This window comes from Bison bison, unplaced genomic scaffold, assembly GCF_000754665.1.
Source record: "Bison bison bison isolate TAMUID 2011002044 unplaced genomic scaffold, Bison_UMD1.0 scf7180017864375, whole genome shotgun sequence".
In the NCBI taxonomy this organism is placed as follows: domain Eukaryota; kingdom Metazoa; phylum Chordata; class Mammalia; order Artiodactyla; family Bovidae; genus Bison; species Bison bison.
The window spans coordinates 5,505,197-5,530,826 of record NW_011494947.1 but is presented as its reverse complement, the minus strand read 5'-3'; the positions used below and the strand labels follow the sequence as shown (position 1 = coordinate 5,530,826).

Below are 25,630 nucleotides of genomic sequence, written 5' to 3'. Positions count from 1 at the left end.
CTCTGCATTCAGATGCTTATATCTTTCCTTTTCTCCTTTGCTTTTTGCTTCTCTTCTTTTCACAGCTATTTGTAAGGCCTCCCCAGACAGCCATTTTGCTTTTTTGCATTTCTTTTCCATGGAGATGGTCTTGATCCCTATCTCCTGTACAATGTCACGAACCTCCGTCCATAGTTCATCAGGCACTCTATCTATCAGATCTAGGCCCTTAAATCTATTTCTCACTTCCACTGTATAATCATAAGGGATTTGATTTAGGTCATACCTGAATGGTCTAGTGGTTGTCCCTACTTTCTTTAATTTCAGTCTGAATTTGGCAATAAGGAGTTCATGGTCTGAGCCACAGTCAGCTCCTGGTCTTGTTTTTGTTGACTGTATAGAGCTTCTCCATCTTTGGCTGCAAAGAATAGAATCAGTCTGATTTTGATGTTGACCATGTGGTGATGTCCATGTACAGAGTCTTCTCTTGTTGGAACAGGGTGTTTGCTATGACCAGTGCGTTCTCTTGGCAAAACTCTATTAACCTTTGTCCTGCTTAGTTCCATATTCCAAGGCCAAATTTGCCTGTTACCCCAGGGTTTCTTGACTTCCTACTTTTGCATTCTAGTCCCCTGTAATGAAAAGGACATCTTTTTGGGGTGTTAGTTCTAAAAGGTCTTGTAGGTCTTCATAGAACCGTTCAACTTCAGCTTCTTCAGCGTTACTGGTTGGGGCATTGGCTTGGATTACCGTGATATTGAATGGTTTGCTTGGAAATGAACAGAGATCATTCTGTCATTTTTGAGATTGCATCCAAGTACTGCATTTCGGACTCTTTTGTTGACTATGATGGCTACTCCATTTCTTCTAAGGGATTCCTGCCCACAGTAGTAGATATAATGGTCGTCTGAGTTAAATTCCAGTCCATTTTAGTTCGCTGATTCCTAGAATGTCGACATTCACTCTTGCCATCTCCTGTTTGACCACTTCCAATTTGCCTTGATTCATGGACCTGACATTCCAAGTTCCTATGCAATATTGCTCTTTACAGCATCGGACCTTGCTTCTATGACCAGTCACATGCACAACTGGGTATTGTTTTTGCTTTGGCTCCATCCCTTCATTCTTTCTGGAGTTATTTCTCCACTGATCTCCAGTAGCATATTGGGCACCTACCAACCTGGGGAGTTCCTCTTTCAGTATCCTATCATTTTGCCTTTTCATACTGTTCATGGGGTTCTCAAGGCAAGAATACTGAAGTGGTTTGCCATTCCCTTCTCCAGTGGACCACATTCTGTCAGACCTCTCCACCATGACCCGCCCGTCTTGGGTGACCCCACAAAGCATGGCTTAGTTTCATTGAGTTAGACAAGGCTGTGGTCCATGTGATCAGATTGACTAGTTTTCTGTGATTATTGATTCAGTGTGTCTGCCCTCTGATGCCCTCTTGCAATACCTGCCGTCTTACTTGGGTTTGTCTTACCTTGGACGTGGGGTATCTCTTCACGGCTGCTCCAGCAAAGCGCAGCTGCTGCTCCTTACCTTGGACGAGGGGTATCTCCTCATAGCCGCCCCTCCTGACCTTGAACATGGAGTAGCTCCTCTCGGCCCTCCTGCACCCATGCAGCTGCTGCTCCTTGGACATCTAAAGGATAGTAGCAAATAACCAAACAAAAGAATTTATTTAAAAACAAAACAAAAACAGACCTTGGAGGCTTAGTCTAATCTCTTAGTTTTGCAGATAAAGAAAAGGAGGCCTAAAGAAATTAGGACTTCCCTGGTGGCTCTGTCTACAATGTGGAAGACCCAGGTTCAATCCTGGGTTGGAAAGATCCCCTGGAGAAGGAAATGGCAACCCACTCCAGTACTCTTGCCTGGAAAATCCCATGGACAGAGGAGTGTGGTAGGCTACAGTCCACAGGGGCATAAGGAGTCGGACACGACTGAGCGACTTCAACTTCACTTTTCTTTCAAAGAAATTATGTGACTTGCCCAAGACCACACAGCTAATTAGTGGCATTTCTGGGACCAGAACCCAGAGGTGATTCCTTGTCCATTGCTCTCTCCATTTAGCCAACTACATTTTATTAAAGTTAAATTAAACTCTACCGATGTTACCATCTTTAGCTTGATACAGATTTCCAAAACCATGGTCCTGGACAAATAATTATGAAAAATTTTATGATGAAAAGAATGTCAAATTGTACCTGTTTGCCTTTTGGGGAAAGAGAAATAATTTCATGATTATTTGTAAGACCTGTCTAAAAACAGAAAAAAATTCTGTTTGAGTTGCTTCTTTGTAAATATAAAATCCAAACCAAGATTACCCAAGTCCCTTTATGAAATTTTCATCTTTATGGATACAAAATGTAATGGAAGTGTCAGATAATAAGGATTATTGTGATTGCCAGGAAATCCTGTTCTTTCAAACTTGAGGAACATTGTCTATGCAGGTGGTAGCCATATATATCCACCACCAGCTTGCCTGTATTAGTCAGATTATTACTTTCATGTCCTGATTATGCAGTAATGCTTCCCTGTTTGCTTATGCTGAGAAGAGAATAACCCTTAAGGCTTTCTTTGTATTCTTTGTTGTGCTTTTAAGCCATAATTATCTTGTTATTTCTTTGTTTACTCTGTCTTGCCTACACTTAATTCTATTACGAATTGTTTCCATTAGTGAATCTTCCCATTTCGTTTCAAGGCAAGTTCCACTCTATTCGATTAGCCTCTGCTTAATTTCATTAGACTCATCCCCTTGAGAGTCTGCTCCTTTCAAGGTCACTATTAAAAATTCTTTGCATTCTAAGCATAGCAAAACCTGCTCTGAAGGGAGACCAAGTACTGAATAAATATTCTGTCACCGTTTGTTTTGTTTTGGTAATAGAAAAGCCAGATCATCTAAAAGATGGTTTCTTCATAAAGAGATTACAAGAAGCAATCCACAGTTTTGAAACAGTCATTGAACCCACATCACTTTCTCATATCCTTGCCTCCTCTTCCTTCCTGTGCCATATATAAACCTATCTAGCCACAGGAGTACGTGAATGCTGTATATTGTCACCTTGCTTATTTAACTTACATGCAGAGTACATCATGAGAAATGCTGGTCTGGATGAAGCACAAGCTGGAATAAAGATTGCTGAAAGAAATATCAGTAACTTTAGATACACAGATGACACCACCCTTATGGCAGAAAGTGAAGAGGAGCTAAAGAGCCTCTTGATGAAGGTGAAAGAGGAGAGTGAAAAAGCTGGCTTAAAACTCAGCATTCAAAAAACTAAGATCCTGACATCCAGTCTCATCACTTCATGGCAAATAGATGGGGAAACAATGGAAATAGTGAGAGACTTTATTTTCCTGGGCTCCAAAAATCATTACAGATAGTGACTGCAGCCATGAAATTAAAAGACGCTCCTTAGAAGAAAAGCTATGACCAACCTAGACAGCATATCAAAACATAGAGAAATTACTTTGCTGAAAAAGATCTGTATAGTCAAAGCTATGGTGTTTCCAGTAGTCAGGGATGGATGTGAGAGTTGGACTATAAAGAAAGCTGAGCGCCGAAGAATTGATGCTTTTGAATTGTGGTGTTGGAGAAGACTCTTGAGAGTCCCTTGGACTGCAAGGAGATCCAACCAGTCAGTTCTAAAGGAAATCAGTCCTGAATATTCATTGGAAGGACTGGTGCTGAAGCTGAAACTTCAATACTTTGGCCCCCTGATGTGAAGAACTGACTCAGAAAAGACCCTGATGCTGGGAAAGATTGAAGGCAGGAGGAGAAGGGGATGACAGAGGGAGAGATGGTTGGATGACATCGCTGACACAATGGAAATGAGTTTGAGCAAGCTCCAGGAGATGGTGAAGGACAGGGAAACCTGATGTGCTGCAGTCCATGGGGTCACAAAGAGTCAGACATGACTGAGCTACTGAACAACAACAAAGCCACCTGAACATCAGGGCTGTTCCCTTGCTCACCCCATCAGTCCATGGGCATGCAGTGCTGTTTTTAGGTTATAACACCAGCTAAGAGCTCACACTTTGTCCTTGCATGGACTTGAGTTCCACAAGTTCAGGACATGTGCTTCGACAATTTCCTAGCACCTCTGAGCCTCGGATTTCTCATTTGTTAAATGGGAATATTAGAAATTCCTACCTAATAGGGTCATTGTGGGACATTTACATTAAATGATACCTACAACACTTACATTAAGGCCTGATATGTAGGAAGCCCAGGGCATAAATGCCTGGCCTTAATGAAATAATCATAGTTATTTAGTCAAATGCAGAGATGGGCACTGAAATGAATGATCATCTCATGGTTTGAAAAAAGGATTCTTGCCCCCACAGAAGCACAAAGAGCCTCAGAATGAATCTACTTGGGAAAGCCTGAGGTATTAGAGGAAGGAGAGTGTTTGATGGGCTGCCCCCATCATGAAGGACAACTAGAGACAAGCCATCTGTTTCATAAGAGCTTATCAGGCTCTGTGCTCTGACAAATCCAGTGCTCTCACTGGGCTGCAGGAGCGGGAGACTCTTCCCCGGGGTTGGGGTGAGGGGTAGGGGTTGTTGCTAATCCTAATGACGAAAGTTCTGCCCCCTCCTGGGCACCGTCCACGGAGGGATAAACTCCCAGACAGGTTTCTGGAAGAGTCAAGATCCTTAGGGCCTCCTGCACCTAAATTATAATTAAGGAAACACCCAAATCCACAGCAGAACACTTGAAGACCTAAGTGTCTTCAAAGAATCACGTAAAGAATCACCTAGACACTTCTGCCTAAAATGTCTATACGTCCTGGGACATCTTTGCCTTGCCCTGATTCTGTGTCAAGCTCAGAACAGACCCTTTGCTTAAAGTGAAAGTGTTAGTCCCTCAGTCATGTCCGACTCTTTGTTCCCCTATGGACTGTAGCCCACCAGGCTTCTCTGTCCATGGGATGCTCCATGCAAGAATACTGGAGTGGATTGCCATTCCCTTCTTCAGGGGATCTTCCTGATCCAGGGATGGAACCCAGGTCTCCCGCATTGCAGGCTGATTCTTTACCACCTGAGCCACCAGGGAAGCTCTTTGCTTATGGAACTGCCTAAATTCTTTAAGTCCTCTTTGCCCAAGGGACTCCCAAGAGCAAAGTTCAGTTCAGTCGTTCAGTTGGGTCTGACTCTTTGCGGCCCCATGGACTACAGCACACCAGACTTCCCTGTCCATCGCCAACTTCTGGAGCTTGCTCATACTCATGTCCCTCGAGTCGGTGATGCCATCCAAAGCAGCAAAGTAATTGCTAACAATTTAAGATCCCAGTAAGTAAGCTTAAAAACAAACCCAGGACTTCCCTGGTGGTCCAGTGGTTAGAAACCCGCTTTCCAATGGAGGACATGGGTTTGAGGGAACTAAGATCCCATATGCTATGGGGCAACTAAGACTGTGTGCCACAATTAAGACCTAATACAGCCAAATAATATTTTAAAAAATCCTTTAAATCATCCATTTCCCTGAGATCTTCCCAGATATTTCCACAGAAATTAGTTTTTTCATGTTATTTTGGAAATGTAATCAATATTTCTCTTATTTTTGTCTAAAAAGAAGATTTCCTATTCCTATATGGAGAAATACTGAAAAATGATAGGTAAACTACTATTGATTCAGACATAGGCCATGTTGGAATAGGGTGTTTGTTAAATACAAAAGGAAATTCTTATTTTACTTTCTTGAGAAGTATGCAGAATAACCTAAGATGTGATGTGATTTCAAATATGACACAAAAAAAATCAGAAAATATTTAAGAGAAATGACTAAGTGTATTAGCACTTTTTAAAACTTGGTATTCGGTTCTTTGGAATAATCCCAGCCAAAATTGGGATTGAGAGATGCTGCCTTTTCTTGGATGAACATCGAGGAGAAGACTCTAGCTTCGGGACCCTGCTGTTGCGCTCCCTGTACGAGGTGTGAATGCCTTTGGGAAAGAAATGCCAGTCCTCCCTGAGCTGAGAGGGGACTAGTGCTTGAACTTTCTGTGTCGCCCTTAGGAAGGATCTAGAAGCTGACCTCCTTCCTCACCTAGGGAGAAACGGGGTCCAAAACTACCCATAGGCACATTTTCGTAGGTTCTAGAGAGTGTGAGCTGGGTGTGGCGCTGGGTAACCAGGCTTCTTTTCCAGACGACCTCCCATCAGTGCCCGTGTTTGACAAGACTCTGCCCGTGAAGCAGATGCATGTGCTGGAGGCGCTGGACCTTCTGATCCTCAGAGCAGACAAAGGTGCTACTCCTCCCCGAGGGATGTTCTCTGGGAGGAAGGGGAGCGTGTAGCCTATGGCCAACACAAGGGTCTCGGGGCTCTGGCTGAATCACCGGTGCCAGCTTTTTCTTCTGGTGCCCAGGGCTCAGGTCCTTGGTAGCCCGTTTGTTCTCTGAGGCAGGGATGGTGAGGGAGAGAAGGGGTGGGCGTTCCTGATCACATTGTTAGGTGAAGGCAATGCAGGGCTTCTCCCCAGTTCTGGAACACCTCAAATCCTGATTTCTTGAGTAGTAGTTTTCTACACAGTCCACCCCTTCAGTTCTTCCAGGTCATCTTACTTTTCCATCCATCTCCTCCATCTGCTTCATCCCACAGGGAAAGATGCCCGCATCTTTGTCTTCAGGCTGAGCGCTGTGCAGAGGGGCATCGAGGGCAAGCAAGCCGTGAAGGGCAAGTGTGACTGTAGAGAAAACAAGCTCGAGAAAACAAAAGGTGACTCAATTCTTCATATTTTACTGGTTTTATCCAATTAATCGTTTTCTCAGACTGCCAAGCTTTTACTAAAAAAAAAAAAATTTGAGTAGGAATTTTATTTGATTTGTTTTTTCACTTGGAAACATCACAAAGGTAGTATCACTTGTTCCCTAAGAGAAGCTTAAGTTATAGAGAAACATGTTGAGGGCTAGAGGAAGTTTTAGGTCTTATTTGACAAGTTTGGGAGGTGAGTTAAGCTCTGTGAGCAAACTTATGAAAAGAAACTTTTAGAATTTTGTTCCTGGAACTCTGCTCACCTTTCAGTTTAATTCATGTCATGTAGTGGATGTGAATCTAAGTCCACAAACTCTAGAATAGAGGGAATATGACTTCCTTAATTTTTCTGTAACTCAACCTAATTTTTATTTCAAGTCCCCACTTTGCCTCATGGCAAAAACGTCCTTAGTCATTTCACTGTCTTATGTTTAATTTCCAGGGTTCTTAAAAATATCACCAGGTTGTCAAAGCTGAGGGCTCCCACCTCTTGTGTGTTCAGCATCATTCCTTTCTCTTCCTAGGCTGCCACCTGTATGCCATCAACACTCACCATAGCAAAGAGCTGAGGATTGTCGTTGCCATTCGGAATAAACTGCTTCTGATCACAAGGAAACACAACAAGCCAAGTGGGGTGACTGGCATGGCACTGTTATCTCCCCTGTCAGAGTCACCTGTTGAAGAATTCCAGTACATCAGGGTAGGTTTTTTCCTTCAAATTGTTTCACTCCTGGCCCAGGTGCCTGAGGCAGACTCCCCCCTTCCATCCAGGGTGTGTCATTCACTGGGGTTGCCCTGCGGTTCAGTAACTAACTGGGGAAGCCCTCACCTGTGGCCCTGGTTACCCCGGGAGACTAAGGCGAACAGAGTTTTCCCGACTCCATCCAGCTCATTCACATAGTAAACACCTAAAGATGCTGCTCTAGGGGGGATCATTTTGAAAAATATAGAAACTTGGAATCATGCTGAGCACCAGAAACTAACACAGCCATGAAGTGAATTATACTTCAAAAACCAACTCACGGAAAAAGAGACCAGATTCATGGTTACCAGAGGCAGGGGTTGAGGGGAGTGTGAAATGGAAGAAGGTGGTCAGAAGGTAAAAATTTCCTATCATAAGATAAATAAGTACCAGGGGTATAATATACAACATGATAAATATAATCAACACTGCTGAATGTTACATATGAAAGTTAAGAGAGTAAATTCTAAGAGTGCTTATCACAAAGGGAAATAAACTTTATTTTGTATCTGCATGAGATGATGAATATTCACTAAATTTATTGTGATGATCATTTCATGATGTATGTATTAGGTTGGCCAAAATGTTCATTATTATTATTATTAAATCTCAAGACAAGGACCGGACATTCTAAGAGCTAACACAGACCACACTGTTGAATCCCTTTTGTAAAATTGTCTCCTGACCTCTCCTCTTTGCAGTGAACAGAGGTCTGAGCCTTGAGGACAGACTGCAGAAAGGAGCAGTCTAACCCATCCCTGCCCCTCTTTTCCCTGCCCCAGTCTGGCACAGGACTCTGCAGGAGCAGAGGGCCTGGGGGGTGGCTGCGTGAGGAAGTGAGGGTGTTGTAGCTACGCATTCCAGGAAACAAACTCACTCAGAAGGACAATGCAAATAGTGGAGTGCAGTTTACTACACCGGTGGGCCCAAGGCAGAGTCTCCTCTTAGGCCAAGGACCCCGACCAGCATCTGTGAAAATCTTTTATACCCCATGTGTACATGTCTGAACCCACCACTCCAAATTCCTTGAGACTTACATAAACCAAGGAAAATACAATCCCAATAACCCCATCATTCACATGCTATACGCTCATGTACTCAAACAGTCAAACAATTAGCCAATGATCAATAAACCCAAGGTTACACTCCAATAGATACAGAAAAATTTATGGCCTATCTGAAGGAAGGGGTAATTAGTGTATGTTTTCTGTTAGGCAATGAGTAACCTAGATACGATCTTCAAGGTTCCCCTGTCTAGGAGGGATCTTACTCTTCTGTTGTTGTTTTCATAGGCACTAAACACAGAGTGGCTGAGCATGATCAGCATGAACAGGCCTAAGATGGAGCCCAGGCCCTATGAATTCCTTCTTCAAGGGGGCCTTTCCTGGATGGGGGCAGGCAGTGGGGTGGCTGCTCTGTCCTCACCCCTTTCTCCTCCATCCTTGTCCACCACACAGGAGATCTGTCTGTCCGACTCTCCCCCGGTGATGACCTTGGTAGATGGGCCAACGGAGGAGAGCGACAACCTCATCTGTGTGGCTTACCGGCACCAGTTCGACGTGGTGAATGAGAGCACAGGAGAGGCCTTCAGGCTGCACCACGTGGAGGCCAGCAGGGTGAGTCGACGGACGTGGGGGCGAACGGGAACCAAAAAGACTGGAGCTGTGTCTTCTAACTTTGCGAGACCATGATGAGGGTTTCTTTAAAACTGTGCGCTCTTTATCATATCTGTAACCTGTGATACATATTTAGGCTGTACCATGTGAAGCTGCCATCTTTGTAGGTCAAATGGGTTCAATATCATATAACTGCCCATTGCCCTCTTTAGCTTTTCCACACCTCCTCCTGCCATTCCATCCTTCCCTACAGAAGAGGAATGAAGTGTCAAAACTCACTGTAAATAACTGAGTAATGAGAACAGTTGTTTGGTAATTCATGCTAGAAGGGCCCCTGTAGAGTCGGGTTACCCTCAGAGGCCCTGCAGACCCACAGCACGGGGCTGGAAGGTTGGGGAGGGCGCAGCCCAAGTCTGCATTCCCTTAGAGGCACATTAGGAAAGGAAGATGGGATGAAACACCGCTGGGAGAGAGAGGAAAAGCAGATCGGCGCTGGGGGGTCTACACCTCCTGGCCTGAGCCACACAGAGGGCAGCCATGTGCTGGATCTGGACAAAACCTGACAAGCAACTCACAGAGTTCTTCAGCCCAGTTATCGCTGGGAACCAGGGCAAGGCCTGATGACAGCTGAGCCCCTGGAGGTTTGCATGGTGCAGGGCCAGCACTCCAGCTCAGGTACGAGAACAGGGCAGAACAAGGATGTCGCCCAGGGAGAGTGTCATTCCTGATGAGAGCTTCCCCCAGTCCTGTTCAGATGTGTCAGAGAGTGAGGAATTTAATTATGTTTTACAAGAACTAAAAAAATACAATTTAAATTTGGACCAGCCCTACATAAATATTCACTAAAGTTGCTAATTACTCTAAAGAAAACACCTGAGAGCAAAATTTGAAGAAATAGAAAAATCAGAAAAAGAAACATCTAGATATACTTAGGAGGCCTACTTATCTTCAGCTGTTATCAATCACAGCTCAGTCTGCCCATTCATGTGTGTATACTGGTAGCACCCAAACTCATCTGCTGTTGAAGTCATCGAGGAACTTCAAAGCTACGGATGCCCTGTGTCCCACCCCCCAGCAATTTCACAGCCTTGGGTGTGACGTGAGCTTTAGAATTTTAGGATGGCCCCCAGGTGATGTGGGCAAATTTGGGAACCACTGGTACACACTGCTCCTCAACTGTGGCTCTAATTGCCCAGAAAGCTTTAAACAGATCAGTGCTCTGACACATCCAGATCAGTTAAACCAGAAGTCCTGGGTGTATGGAATGGGAATCAGTAGACTGTAAGGCTCCCCCAGGTGATGTTACTATAGACCCAAGAGATGGAAGCTCTCCTGACACTCTTCCTAGCAAGGTCAGGAGGGTCCCCTCCATCCCAGCAATTGGGAACCTGTCATCTCTTCCCGCGGCTGACTTCTGAGGACTCAGAGCCCAATCTGGCCTTTAAAAGTTCTTGCCCCTTCTTGCTTTTCAAAACTCTGGACAGGGACTTCCCTGGCAGCCCAGTGGCTAAGATTCCACCCTTCCAATGAAGAGGGTCCTGGGTTTGATCCCTGGTCAGGGAACTAGAGCCCACAGGCCGAAACTCAGAGTTTGCATACTGCAATTAAAGATCCCACGTGCCACCAAAAAGATTGAAGATCTTGAGTGCCAAAACCAAGACCTGGTGCAGCCAAATGAATAAATAAATTCTTTTTAATTAAAAAATACAATCTGTACAACCAACCGTAGGAGTCAGAAAAAGCATGGCTTAAAAGATCTTTGTTGAATCAATCCTTCCCTGGCAACTAGTTTCCTAAGACTGAACCCGCTTTTCCTGGAAATTATTGTTATTTACTTATATTTAATACCTTGATAGTTCATGAGTGTGTCTGTGGATTTTTTTCTGTTAAGATTCATGAAGATCCAGGGAAAAAAGAGTTAAAAGCAGTTTTCTTTGATGACTTCTGTGCTTTGTTTTGCTGGAAGGTATGAGAAATTTTCTGTCTTTTCTTCAACATGCTTTGTAAAACAAAGATGCAAAGCTTTTCGCTAAGAAAAAACACTTAAAAACATCTTTGTGTTGTTAAGCACTACCCCAGGGATTTGAGTGAATCAGTATGTATATTCCCACTGAGTTAATCCTCAGTGGCTATGTTTGCTGAGCAGGCAGAGGTGCTGAGACAGTGGCTTGTCTTTGGGTGGAATTTACTGTTTGGTTGGAAAGATACGCCCTAGAGAAATGAGCAAACTAATGAGCGAGTCGGAGAAGGCAATGGCACCCCACTCCAGTACTCTTGCCTGGCAAATCCCATGGACAGAGGAGCTTGGTAGGCTGCAGTCCATGGGGTCTCTAGCAGTTGGACACAACTGAGTGACTTCACTTTCACTTTTCACTTTCACGAATTGGAGAAGGAAATGGCAACCCACTCCAATGTTCTTGCCTGGAGAATCCCAGGGACGGGGGGAGCCTGGTGGGCTGTTGTCTATGGGGTCGCACAGAGTCGGACACGACTGAAGTGACTTAGCAGCAGCAGCAATGAGCGGGTAGAAGCGGCCTGCAGAAACAGGGTTACTTCTCACCAAGACATTCCTGCAGGACAAGCCCTGAGCTCAGTGGAGCAGGAGAGAGGCTGACCCTCCTGGACTCACCGCCAATTAGTGCTTCAAGCAGCCCTCAATGCCTACCTCCTCCGTGCGCCACCATGCAGGCCAGGCTGGCCTGGTTTCCTGCCTCCGCCCCTCCTCTCGTCTCAGCCAAGACCCCTCAATTCCCGTTGCAGGCTTCGAAACCACCTCAGGGTCCAAGACAATCCTAGCTCAAGAGAGGAGCCGTTTAGGAAGCACCAGAGCAGCCTTCTGAAAGTCAACACCAAGTTTGTTCTACCAACAGGCCAACTCTGATGTACTGCCCTGGATCCAACAGCCAGCTCTGGCCTCCTTCCCCAACAGAGGCCTCCTCCAGAGGGAGGTAACAGGATCCAGATCTCTGGCTTATTCACTAGGCCCAGGTCCCCGTCCTGAGTGTCTGCCCAGACCCCAGCTGGTCTTCATTGAGAGCTCACCCTGGAATCATGTGGGAAGGTTGGACACTGACCTCACAGTGCCAACCTCCTTCACCTGTTACAAGTCTGTGTTTCGAATTTTCACCACCGCCATATATTACTTTTATTATTTTAAAATGCAATAAGATAAACTATTTTTAATCAAGTAAAAAATGAAAGGTGAATGTCTTTATCCTACCCTGACCTACTATATATCAAGATGTCCAGGAGCAAGAACCCAGAATATGTATCTTTTAAAAGCTCTCCCAGTGAATTCTCAGGTCCTTGCCTAGTCAAGAATGTCTCCTGCATGAATGTCTCCTCTGAGGCCCCTCGCCTGGGAGCTAACATCTATACCAACATCTGTATCAACATCTGTACATGTAACATGTACATGTGAACTGGGCTTCTCCATGCTCAGTGTTAATGAAGGTCTGATGAAATGCGATTGAGGGCCTGAGGAGAGAGTGATTAAGTCCACGCTATGGTCACTGACCCCAAATTTCAGCCCCATAGCCCTGACAGGTAGGTGCTGTTCTCTCCCCGGTTTCTGCAGAAAAGGAGGCTGAGGCTCAGAAAGGAGAAGTCACTTATTTATCCCAAACCACACAGCCAGTAAGTAGCAGAGGCAGGACTTGAGCCCAGACTGCCTGCCTCCCAAGACTGCGCCTTCAAACCCAGCACATGGCAGCCACAGCCCCGTCACAGCCCGAAGAGGAGAGCAGGTCCAGGTTACACAGCTGGTGGTGCTCGGCCGCTCCCTCAGAAAGTGCAGAGCAGACACAGCAGCACCCACGAGGGCTGGAAGCCGCTGGCTGACATCAGTGTTATCTAACTGACAAGTCTGGGGACACTGAGGAGGAAGTGATTCAAGTCAGAGTGCTGGGGACGGACAGGAGGGTTCCCTCCAAGGGCCCAAGGGCTGTTCCCTCCCGTGATACACCCCAGTTGTGCGGGTTCCAGAGCCAAGTCATGCCAGCAGCTGACATTTATGGAGCATTTACCAGGCCCTGTGTGACCTCCTGGAATCCTCAGCCCCCGTAGAGGCAGATGTTCCAGCCTCTCCCATTTTATCGATGAAGACCCTGAGGTTCCATGAGGTTAAAACCCTGACCACGTGCCCACTGCTCTCGGGTGGCAGGGCTGGCATTTCATTTACATGGTCATGCCTCTAGGTAGCATGCCTTCTGCTCCTGGTACTTGACAGGTCCTGATCCAGGGACTGAGGGGGTCACATGAGCGGAGCAAGGCCTCTGCTTCATGGAGCTGAGAGCCCAGCACGGAGGAGAGTGCCAGCAAGCAAGTGAATCTGAGACGGCAGTGCACGCCCTGCAGATAATTAAAACAGAGGCTGTGACACATAGCGGCAGAGGAAGTATTTGGCATTTGACTCCCAGGTCCTTCTGACCCTAGAATCAACACCCTTGACCTCTAGGACTCACTGTCTCCCACCCCTACAGAGCCTCCGCACTCATGGTTATGGTATGGGCTCCATTATGACTTATTTTATGTACTTGTAAGCTTTTCTGACATTTTGTTGAGGGGTGAAACCCTGTCCTTTCATTTCTGTGTGTTTAATGGAGACTCATACAATGCCAGACTGTTCAGAGGAGAAGGCTGCGTTTGGGTGAGAGCAGTGAGGGCCAGCTGGGCAGAGAGCCTGGGGTGGGAAATGGGGAAGCCCAGAGGCTGGAAGGGGCTGAAGAGAGCCTAGCCAGACGAGACACCGGAGGAGCCCGGAGGTGGGGCCGAGCCAGGAGGTGGGGCCGAGTCCGGAGGTGGGGCCCAGCCCGGGAGGCGGGGCCGAGCCCGGCGTGCAGCAGGGGTGAGATGAGGAAGAGGATGGTCTGGACTTGGGTGAGAAAGGGACCCCCTCCGAGACTTTGAGGGTAGCTCTGCTAAAAGAAAGGAGGAGGCTTGAAAGGAAACTGGTCATGTGAGACCTCCATGGAATGCTGATTATGTGTCAGGCCCTGTGCAACAATGTCTGCCTTGTTTCATGGAATTTTCATGACAATCCAGCAGTGTCGGGATTACTGTTACACCAGTTTACAGATGGAGACCTGGGGCCAGAGGACCGTTTACCACAAACCACAAGAGGCAGCAAGTGGTACTGGCAGCTGGGAGCTGTCTGACCTGCTCCTGTCTGCTCCCCTACCCAGCCCCTTGAGTTCTTCTCAACCTACTGCATTTGAGAGAACAAAAGACTTAGGAACCTGGGCTGGAGCTCAGAATGTGTGCCTGAGGTTGTAGATTTAGAGATTTTGAGCAGAGTAAAATCTGAAGCTATCAAGCTGGGGCTTTTTCTAAATGAGAGAAGAGCCAAGAAATGGAAGAAGAATCTGAAGTAGGAGAGAAGCCAGAGGGAGAAGCTGTCCCCTGTCAGAGGTTGTGAAGATATGGATGGAGAGATGAGCCATGGTCAAAGGCCTTCAGTCTGGAGAGAAGGAAAACTTCTTGGAACTTAAGAGAGGGCAGCGTCCCTGGTGGTACAGAAGGCCAGACTACAGGGCTGAGAAGACAAGTGAGGCAGCGAAAGAAGAGGAGATTTTTAGAGGCTCTGAATTTTGATTGAAACTTGAGAACCATCTTCTCAAAAGCAGAAACCGAGGCTCACCAAAGCCACAGAGCTGGGGCTTCCAGCACCCTCTGCATCTTGTCAAGCCGCCTCCCAGGAAGTAAAAGAAGTAAAAAGGGGAGAAAAGAAGTGCAGACATGGTGGTCTGGAGATTCAGAGACTGTGTTTGAGGCAGGAGGCAGTGTGGCTGAAGTGCAAGGCTGTTGAGCTTGGAAAAGAACCAGGGACCTGGTGCAGATCCTGGCCGGGGCACCTCCTCACTGAGGGACTAGCACGACTCACCTCTCTAAGCCTCGCTTTCCTCATCTGTAAAATGGATGGAATGCCATCTACTTTCCAGGGTTGATGTGGAAGTGAAAGGAATAACCCGCGAGAAAAGCTTGGTGGACTGGAGCCTGCTCTATAAATGGGAGGCCTGCCAATAGGGAGAGTTCTCCTCTATAGAGCTTCTTAAGGCTTTGAAAAGATGATGAGAAAGTCCACACCATGGACTGCGGTCGTGCCTGAGTTTACAGAAACTTGAGAACATCTTTTCCTAGTGTCAGTGTCCAGCCTGCCCACTACCATTGCCCATTCTCATTGCAGGTTAATTTCGTTGCAGCTATTGATGTGTACGAAGATGGGGAAGCCGGTCTGCTCCTGTGTTACAACTGTAAGTAAGGGATGTGTTTTGATCGCCACTTGCTAAAATCCACTGTTGTTTTTTTCTTTCTGGACAATGTACAGGGACTTAGCTTTAGATTTATCTGTTGCATTGTTCCTGGATCCTTAACTGCACTCCAGGGAGCAGCTAAAAATTGCCTTCCCACCTGGATCTCCCAATACCCAGACCTCTCAGTGAGATGGTACAGCAGTTGCCTTGGGGTGTCTCTGGGACGTGGAAGTGATGGCAGGGGCTTCCATCTAGGGAACCCCTACCATGTGACTGGGCTGGGCTCCGTCAGCCCCAGGCACTGCTCACTGACTTCTCAGTTTCCGTTCAGTTCATTTCAGTCACTCAGTCATGTCCGACTCTTTTCGACCCCATGGACTGCAGCACGCCAGGCTTCCCTGTCCATCACCAACTCCCGGAGCTTACTCACACTCATGTCCATCGAGTCAGTGATGTCATCCAACCATCTCATCCTCTGTTGTCCCCTTCTCCTCCTGCCTTCAATCTTTCCCAGCATCAGGGTCTTTTCTAGTGAGTCAGTTCTTCACATTAGGTGGCCAAAGGATTGGAGCTTCAGCTTCAGCATCAGTCCTTCCAATGAATATTCAAGACTGATTTCCTTTAGAACTGACTGGTTGGATCTCCTTGCAGTCCAGGGGACTCTCAAGAGTCTTCTCCAACACCACAGTTCAAAAGCATCAATTCTTCAGCACTCAGCTTTCTTTATAGTCCAACTCTCACATCCATACGTGACTACTGGAAAAACCATAGCTTTGACTAGACAGACCTTTGTTGGCAAAGTAATGTCTCTGCTTTTTAATATGCTGTCTAGGTTGATCATAGCTTTTCTTCCAAGGAGCAAGCGTCTTTTAATTTCATGCTGCAGTCATCATTTCCAGTGATTTTGGACCCCCCCAAAAAAAACTAGTTTCTGTTACTGTCTGTCATCTGGAGATAAGGCACCTGAGTGGTGAACAGACTTTCTCAAGATTGTGTAGCTACAAACGGCAGAGCCCAGGTTCTCTTGACATTTGGGGCCCTCTTGACTCCAGTGCCCCGACAGTTACTCTTCCCCTTTTTGCTATTTCTCAGATGTTACTGAAATCAGCCTCAGCCTGGCATGCCTGGCCTCAGCTGGATTAGTTTGGGTCAGGTGGCAGATGGGTTTCAGGCAGACCAAAGATATCAAATAGGACTTAAGGATTTGCAGTTTTTCAAAAGCTAATGTGATACCACAATAAAAAAGGATCTTTTTAAAGCTAAAGATAGTGAGATATTTTCTTGGACCCAGGCTATGCAGTCTAACTAAATAAAACCTTTTTTTCAGCCTAGAATTGTATCAGTTTTGAGTGGTGATGCTGGTTATAGCACATGGGGCAGATACATTAATTAATTAATCTTTGATTAGTAAGAATTTTCCATAGAGAAATTTATTGGGTAAACTTCCTCTTTCAAAATTCGAGATTTATGGGGAATCAGCAAAGAACTTCACCAATGAGTCACTCTTTTAGGATATTTCATCCACAGGTCTGTCAAAACCCTCCTCAAAACAGCAGGTCTTTATGGCCCATCTGATGAGAAGGGCCACACATAGGGTGACCGCAACAGGCCACGTGCTCCAGCGTGGATCCTCGCTGCCCAGCTGCTGGCGCTCGGAGGGCTGGGCCGCTGCAGCTGCTGCCACCCCCCGCCCCAGGTCTGCAGGGACGAGCAGAGTAGGAACGCACCTGTGTGCGGTCACTTCTATAAGATGTTAATCTCTTTAAAGTGTGGTCTTTTTACTTTTTTGAAAAACCTATTTGAAAACCATATGGCTTTAAAAACTGATATAGATATTAATACTTCTTTCTTCCAGCTGCTCAACTGGGGGTGATGTTAAGTGGTAAAGAAAAACAGAAAGAGAGCAGGTTTTAGACCGTGAACGTGAGTCCCATAATGAAAGAGGGGCATGGAAACAATGTGGATGGCAAGCTCTGTACACAAAATTAGAAGCCGAGTCAGCAGGCAGTGCTGAGGTAGGGGGTGGGATTTGAGGGGGTGGTCCCACACTGGGCCTCTGGCTCCTGGAGCCCCTTAAAAGTTCCACCTCCTCGGGCTTTGATCACCTCCTAGCTACAGGCCCTGGTTTCATCTCAGGATGTGATCAGCATGTATCTGTTCTCACAGACCCACCGGCCATCAGAAGATGATCTCTGACCTCGGGTGGGTCAGGCCTTGGCAATCCCAGGGGGGTCCCCAAACCTGACTCAGTCTCCCCAGACCTCGCCACTTCCTTCCATTGCTTTGGGTCAGGCATCTGGCTTTCAGTTTCCATCTCCGTCTTTCTCTTGGCACGTTGGCAGGTACCTGGGGATCCAGGGAATGAGCTGGTTTCTCCCAGTGACCAGCTGACTTCTGTAATTCGTCCCCCACACAGTGCACACCCATCTGCTCATCTCAGTCCACGTTCTTGTCTTGGTCACTGACACCCACAGGAAAGGCCCTTTCTAGCCAGGAGCTGTGGAAGGAGATTGTTTTCCCCAAGTTTGAAGCTGATTTTTACAAGTCTGCTTCTTTCTAAAATATAACTTCCAGAAACCCAGAGTTTTCTATACATAAATTTTTCTCTCAGATAAGTTAAAAACGTTTGTACGTGCCGGAAGGGACTTTTCTTCAGAGAAATTTGTTTTAAAACTAAAATCTACATACTGTTCTTCACCAGCTGGATGGGGAAGGTCAAAGTAGGGAAGACCATAGACTGAGCTGCTTCCAGGGCAGTGACTTTCTTAGACTCCTGTCCCCCTCATCCCCATTCAGGGCCCATTTAACTACAAGGGACGGCCCTCTCTGTGCCAGGCCGTGTCAGGCTCTGGAGACACAACAGTGGAAGGCACTGCCAGGGATGCAGTGAGCTCACCCTTCTGGGGCCAGCCACGCATGGGTGCCCGTGCATGGGTGTGAACGGGCTGCAAGCTCTGGAGTTCAAGAAACACTCTTTGCTTCTTTTTTGAATTAGAGACCTGCTGGTCTGAGACCACCAGCTCTCGTCACTGGGAGGGAGACCCCTCTGCTTCCCTGGGGCGGATCCCATTGGAAAAGGGGGAGACAGGACCTCTGGACTGCAGTCCAGTCACCTCCTCCAGGCCTGCGTGACCCCCTCTGAGGCAGGCAGGGGCTGGGACAAAAGCCTGATTGCACAGGTCAGGAGAGCTTGGGAAAGAGGAAGTGGAGCTGGGGAGTCCAGACAAGCCTTTCAAAGAATTTTGCTTTAAGGGAAAAGAGTAAGGAAGGTTGCAGCAGCTAGAGGAGGAAGAAAGGGCAAAGGGTTTTGTTTTTTAAAACGTTGAATAAACAGCATGCATAAGCCTGTTGGGAAAGATCCGCTGGAGAAGGGAAAATAAGACAGAGGGGAGAGGGGTGAACCGACCTCGCACAGCAGGTCGAAGGCGCTGCTTGGAGACCTGGGCGTCCTTCGTGGGCACTTGTTTTCTCAGGAGCAAGGTCTTTGAGAGTGAGGTTTCTTTTCCTCCCCTAGTGAGTCCACTATAGCAAAACCAAAAACTGACGCTGATAAGAATTTCTGTCCTAATAACTCACTCTGTTAGAAGAACTATGATAAAACAGCATAAGGAAACTGCTTTACAAGGCACAGGGGTCTCATCAAAAGAGCCCCTGAGCCCTGCTGCTGCTGCTGCTAAGTTGCTTCAGTCGTATCTGACTCTGTGCGACCCCATAGACGGCAGCCCACCAGGCTCCCCAGTCCCTGGGATTCTCCAGGCAAGAACACTGGAGTGGGTTGCCATTTCCTTCTCCAGTGCATGAAAGTGAAAAGTGAAAGTGAAGTCGCTCAGTCGTGTCTGACTGCTAGCGACCCCATGGACTGCAGCCTACCAGGCTCCTCCGTCCATGGGATTTTCCAGGCAAGAGTACTGGAGTGGGGTGCCATTGCCTCCTCCGCCTGAGCCCTGCAGGATGCTCCAAAAGGGATAGACAGGCAGGGCTTCAGATGGCTGCAGCCACCGCCCCAGCCTGGCCCCACACTGAAGGCCTCCGCAGCAGCTCTGGCTCTGTGACCTCTCCCATCTCACAGAGGGGCCACAGCTGTTAATTCTGACACTAGGAACAGGGAGAGACTGCTTCATGGGCCTGAAGTTTCTCATTAGGGTGATGAAAATGTTATCAAATCAGATTGTGGTGATGTTATTCAACTCTATAAACAGACTACAGTTCATTGACTTGAATGCTTAAAATGGATGAATTTATGGTATATAAATTATATCTCAGTAAAGCTGTTTTTAAAAATAATTGAAAAACTAGTTTGCATGGCTAAAATGTGGCAGGCTTTTGGAATAAAGGGGGCCTTTGTTTTTCCGTTTGTGTGGATGTGAGAGTTGGACCATAAAAAAAGCTGAGAGCCAAAGAATTGATGCTTTTGAACTGTGGTGTTGGAGAAGACTCTTGAGAGTCCCTCGAACTGCAGGGAGATCCAACCAGTCTATCCTAAAGGAAATCAGTCCTGAATATTCATTGGAAGGACTGATGCTGAAGCTGAAGCTCCAATCCTTTGGCTGCCTGGTTCGACAAACTGACTCATTTGAAAAGACTCTGATGCTGGGAAAGATTGAAGGCAAGAGGAGAAGGGGATGACAGAGGATGAGATGGTTGGATGGCATCACTGACTGGACGGACATTTGTTTGAGCAAGCTCTAGGAGTTGGTGATGGACAGGGAGGCCTGGCATGCTGCAGCCCATGGGATCACAAAGAGTTGGACACAACTGAGCGACTGAACTGAACTGGTTTCTTCGTGAACTTTTTCACTCTACGAGGGTCTGAACCACCTGGACTTGTGTTTAGAGCTCAGAGCAGGCCAAGAACCTGATAATTGAATTACCCTGGCCTTACTCTAATGCTGGCATACAGGCATATGGCTTCAAGTTTTCATTATAAAATGTTTCTGGGAGTGTATGAGTCCCACCACATATGTCCTGCTGATTGAGGTTTGGGGAATGATCCCCTGTAGGAGAGCTTCCTCTATCCAGGGGTGCCATCAAGTGCCCCTTCTTGTCTGCAAACCAACCAGTACTGTCCCCCATGCAGGACTTGTGAGGCCGTGGACAAGCTACTTCACCGCCCCTTGCCTTGATTCTCTCATCTGCAAAATGAGCATAATAACAGCATCTACTTCATAAGTTCGTACAGGTTAAATGGGAAAATGTTTTAAAGCTCGGCACCTGGCACATAGTAAATTCTCCCAAAATGGAAGCTATGACATGTGGCAGAAATATTACTCTGGCTCTGACTGCCTCCTGCCCCTGAGAATCTGGCAGCATGGCAGTGGTTGTGCTGGCTTTCAGAAAGAACAGGTAGATAGGATGCTCTTCTTGTGGCCTGTGTCTCATTTATCTGATTAGTTGCCTGAGTGTCGTCTCTAACAAAAATAAGTCGCTGTTGTTTCGTTGCAGACAGTTGCATCTACAAAAAGGTTTGCCCATTTAATGGTGGCTCTTTTTTGGTTCAACCCTCTGCGTCAGATTTCCAGTTCTGTTGGAACCAGGCTCCCTGTGCGATTGGTAAGGAAACCTTTTGTCATCCTGGTCTTCCCCCAGAAAGACTCATCTGAACTGTTCCATCCTATGTGAGCGCTGGCTTACCGCTAGATTTTCCATGAATTCTCTGAGTATAATGAGTGTAAACAGTCTTCTTCTTCTGTAACTGTTTTTTCATTTTGCTCCCCTTCGGGGACTATTGTCTCCCATTGTTCCTCCCAGGTCTCCTCAGTGCCTGAGGATGTGAGCCTTTGCGAGCAATTAAATATCAGTTTTCAGTACTTGGGTATCTTGCAGTACCCTTTCATTTCTGGGCCTCACTTTCTGACTTCTAAAATATGAGAATTTAGAAAGATTCCATCCTTGAACCTCTGACTGACGGGAGAGAAGCATAATGCACTCAAGCAGCCTTCTTATACATTCTGAAGCTTGAAAGTCTAGAGTCACAGAAACCCTGGTACTTGACCTGCCACTGAAATGTCAGGACATGTGTGGTGGTGCTTCGTTTCTGTGGTTCAGGATCCACAGCTGGACAATCTGCCTGGCGAGAGTCAGATCAGAGCCACATATATTAACATTATTGTCCTCAAAGTAGAAGCATTTGTTGATAGGTAAACATGATAGAGTTTTAACTGAAGAGCAGAGGGGTGGAGCCAGGTACTGGGAGGACTGGGTTGGCTCGGGTGCAGATTAGTTATGGTAAGACAGAGAGGGGAGGGTTAGAAATGGGTCTCAGGTCTGAGCCACAGCACTGGGGACCCACTGGACAGATCAAGGCTAGAGGCGTGGGAGCAGTAGGAAGAGTCACAGATGAAACCAGGCGAGCAGGAACAAGACGCAGCCCCTGCCCAGACACACACAGGAGGAGCGTAGGGGAGGGTGACTCAGGGACAGGGAATGAAGGAGTAAAGGCCAGGTTCCTGGACAGAAGGCACGTGGGCAGAGGGCATGTCTGGACCACAGAGGGAAGGTCCTGGGGACCCGGATGGGCAGTGTGCCCAGAAGATGAGGTGGGGAACTACAGTGGGGGAGGAACATGGGAGAAGCCGGGACAGTGTACTCCTCCACGGGCAGGTGCTCAGTGGCTGAGGGAGGCTCTCCTAGAACAAGGGGACATGCGCCCCCGAAGGAACAGACACAGCGGAGGAAGGGGAGAGCTGGGCACCGCCAGAGAAGCGAGCTGGGTGTGAGAGGGCCCCAGCAGCTCCCCAGCCGCAGCCCGCGCTGGGCGCTGACACCCCGCTGCCTTGCAGTCTGTGCGTTCCCCTACCTGCTGGCCTTCACCACCGACTCCATGGAGATCCGCCTGGTGGTGAACGGGAACCTGGTCCACACGGCCGTCGTGCCTCAGCTACAGCTCGTGGCCTCCAGGGTGAGTAGAGCTGGGGTTTATTTCTGTCTGAGGGGCTTCGGGTGCCCCCAGCACCACGAGGTCTCAGGCGGGGGAGGACACATTTGGGGCGAGACTGATGATGACAGCACCATATGTGTGTTGAGATGAGAAAGCTGGAAACAGTCCTGGGTTGAGTTTTCCTATGTGGGTTCAAAGCACCTTGGGCTGCAAAACACCCCTCCTTAGCACTCAGAGTCATCGCTGCTGGTGGTAGCAGGGGAGCAGTGCTCAGCCAAAAACGGAAATCCTCCATGTGAGCCTGGGTTGCTGGTCACAGAAGGACAGTCCGAGGCTAGAACAGTTAAGAGCTTGAGGTAGTGCTTTCTTCCTTTGCTGCTGTCTGTCTTCAATTTGAACTTGTGTCCCGCATACATGACTGACAGACGGATTCATGCCTAGTGACAATGTGAGCAAAACCGAGGGATGCAGGAACAAAGATCTTCCCAGGTGTCTTCTACTGCAGGCGCATAACCCACCGGGTCTTGTTCTGGTTCCCTCCTCCGGGTCACCCCACACCCTCTCCGTGGCCTTGCCAGGCCAGCTGGTGCTCCATCCTAACGGGCATCACATTTGGTGGTGGGAGGCTGCATACTCCCCACCCCCACACTGACAGTTCTGTGAGGACAGACCCTAGCATCTTCTGCACTAACGTAGTGCCAGTAGAGTGCTGGTAAGTGTGCAACCACTAATCTTTGGAAAACGGGTATGCGTGTATACACACACTCGTATATATATATGGACATCAGTTGATTATAAGTTTTACTAGTAATATCGTGTATTAACACCTATATATGGAACCTAGAAAAATGGCACCAATGAACCTATTCGCAGGGCAGGAGTAGGGCAGACATAGAGAACAGCCTTGTGCACACAGCGGAGAAAGGTGAGGGCCGGATGAAGTCAGAGAGCCGCACTGACATGGATACGTTACCGTGTGAGACACAGCGAGCTAGTGGGAAGGTGCCGTATAACACAGTGAGCTCAGCCTGGTGCTCTGCGACGACCTGGAAGGTGGGATGGGGGAGGGTGGGAGGAAGGCTCTAGAAGGAGGGGCCGCGTGTGTGCCTGTGGCCGATTCACATTGTTGTACAGCAGAAACCAACACAACATTGTAGAGCAAGCCTCTGATTAAAATGTTTTAAAATTTAAATTTTACTGATTATAAAAACATAAATAGCTTACAATTTATAACTAAAAATAAAATATACAATGCTTTTTATCTCAAAGTCCATTTAGCCAATTGGCTCTCATAAAACACTTTTGTTTTCACTAAGAAGAAGAAAGAATTAGTCACTCAGTCATGTCCCACTCTTAATTTTCACTGATTTTCCTTTATCTATAGCCAACCCCTGGCTGCAGTTCAACCACAATTTTACAGCTGGAATTATATCTTAACCCGTTCATTCTTTTTCCAAGTTTGTTGTCATTAAATCTGACATGTGATCTATTAAACTATTTTTCACCCTCATACAAGTCATTAAACTAAAACTTCTTTCAATTTCAGCACTGGACAACATACTGTTAATTTTAATCTTCATTATTAATGTTTTCTCCATCACTTGAAGTCCAGACCATCAACAAAACAACAAATCAACCTCTGGTTTATAGCATTTGCCGATTTCCACAGTGTAAATAGTCCCACCATGATTGATCTCAAGCTTCCCGTGTGACACCTCAGCACATGCATTAGGAGCCACTATTACACAATCTCCCCCCCAACACACATACACACAGACACTGTATAAATTACCTCAAGAGTATGGAGAATTGTCAGTGTAGTAAAATAATGAGGAATGGTTGAATTTTGACATTTAGTTCCTTTGTTCTTTTAACACAATTTAAATTGAATAATGGCCGTGTTTACCAGCCAGCTTGCAAGACCCCTGAAACTCAGTACCCTGAGTCCACAGGAGCCGCCCACCACCAGCCACACACCAGCGCCATTGCCCCAGAGCTGACCCATCGCGGGTGGGCTTGAGTATTTACTGAATCGTGAGTGAGGACCCATGTCCCCACCGGGGACATAGACATAACTAGATTCCAAACCTTCCCCAGTTCTAACCTCTGGTGCCCAAGGTCCCTTTCAGGGAAGTGTATTGTGTCTGTATTTGTGGAAGGCGTGTGGGAAATTGACTATTTTCTATTTTGTGTCAACAAGTAGATTAGAAGGGAGAACTGAGCCCTCAGGAGCCTTCTGAGCCCAGAGCTGGCAGCCACCTCCCTGGCTCCTTCCTGCACTGCAGACCCCGTGGGACAGCTGGGGGTCTGTGCAGTGATGACAGGAGGGCTGGTGGGTGCAAGGCCCTTAAAACTACACACCTCAGAAACGCCTTCTCTTTCTCTCCAGTCGGATATCTACTTCACAGCAACTGCATCAGCGAACGAGGTCTCATCCGGAGGCAGCTCCAAGGGGGCCAGTGCCCACAATTCTCCTCAGACACCCCCAAGCCGAGATACTCCAGTGTTTCCTTCTTCCCTGGGGGAAGGTGAAGTCTAGTTTTTACTGTCTTATGATAGACATTTTTGATCCGTTCTGATTTCTCTGAAAGGTGAAAGTGTTAGTAGCTTAGTCATGTCCGACTCTTTGCAACCCCATAGGCCATAGCCTGCCAGGCTTCTCTGTCCATGGAATTCTCCAAGCAAGAATATTGGAGTGGGTTGCCATTCCTGTCTTCAGGGAATCTTCCTGACCCAGGGATTGAACCCAAGTCTCCTACATTGCAGGCAGATTCTTTGCTGTCTGAGCCACCAGGGAAGCCCCTGTAGTTCATTGTCAAATACTGACATGTGATTACTGTTGAAGGAAACAAACAGTGATTACTGTTTGAAGCCACAAAAAAACTTGCAGTGTGGTTGCATTCTTAAGAAACCTTGTGATAATCCCCACCCCCAAACAATTCCCATTAGGAAAACACTTGTTTCAAAGGGGAGAAGGAAGTTGAGGGTTAAAGAGACTGCAGTTGGCCCCAGCAAGTTATCCTCCCTTCAGGAATGTTAAGGATATAATAGAATTTCATAGCTAAAAGGATATCATCATAAAACCCACACATTACTCAGCACCCAGCTTTCACTCCGTCTGGCTTCGCCCTTGAACCCCACAAACCTTTGCTGTGGTTACTGCCTCACGCTTTTCCTAACTTCTCACCACATGAGTCGTCTTTATGGCTCGCTGCCAGGAGAGCTCAGAGCTCCTGAGCAGGACAGCTGTGCCTTTCTTGCCACCTCCTTTCTCCTGCCCACGCATAACCAGGAGTGGGTGTGTTTTGTCCCATTCACCCATGAACAGGATGCCATTAGAGGACAGAGCCAGCGAGTGCCACCACTTTATTGCCCCTAATGAAACTTGGCGGGGCGGGGGCGG

The 25,630-nt window shown here is 47.2% G+C and overlaps 1 protein-coding gene across 1 annotated transcript in view; it reads left to right on the top strand.

The window, feature by feature from the left end:
• The window catches only part of GARNL3 (GTPase activating Rap/RanGAP domain-like 3), a 160,938-nt gene that overhangs the window by 130,929 nt on the left and 4,379 nt on the right, over positions 1–25,630 (top strand). Inside the window, exons 20-27 of the mRNA XM_010856923.1 lie at positions 6,136–6,234; positions 6,589–6,705; positions 7,266–7,441; positions 8,941–9,099; positions 15,284–15,350; positions 20,793–20,900; positions 22,130–22,248; positions 24,617–24,755. Of these exons, the coding sequence (XP_010855225.1) occupies positions 6,136–6,234; positions 6,589–6,705; positions 7,266–7,441; positions 8,941–9,099; positions 15,284–15,350; positions 20,793–20,900; positions 22,130–22,248; positions 24,617–24,755 (984 nt within the window). The remainder of the gene's footprint in view (positions 1–6,135; positions 6,235–6,588; positions 6,706–7,265; positions 7,442–8,940; positions 9,100–15,283; positions 15,351–20,792; positions 20,901–22,129; positions 22,249–24,616; positions 24,756–25,630) is intronic.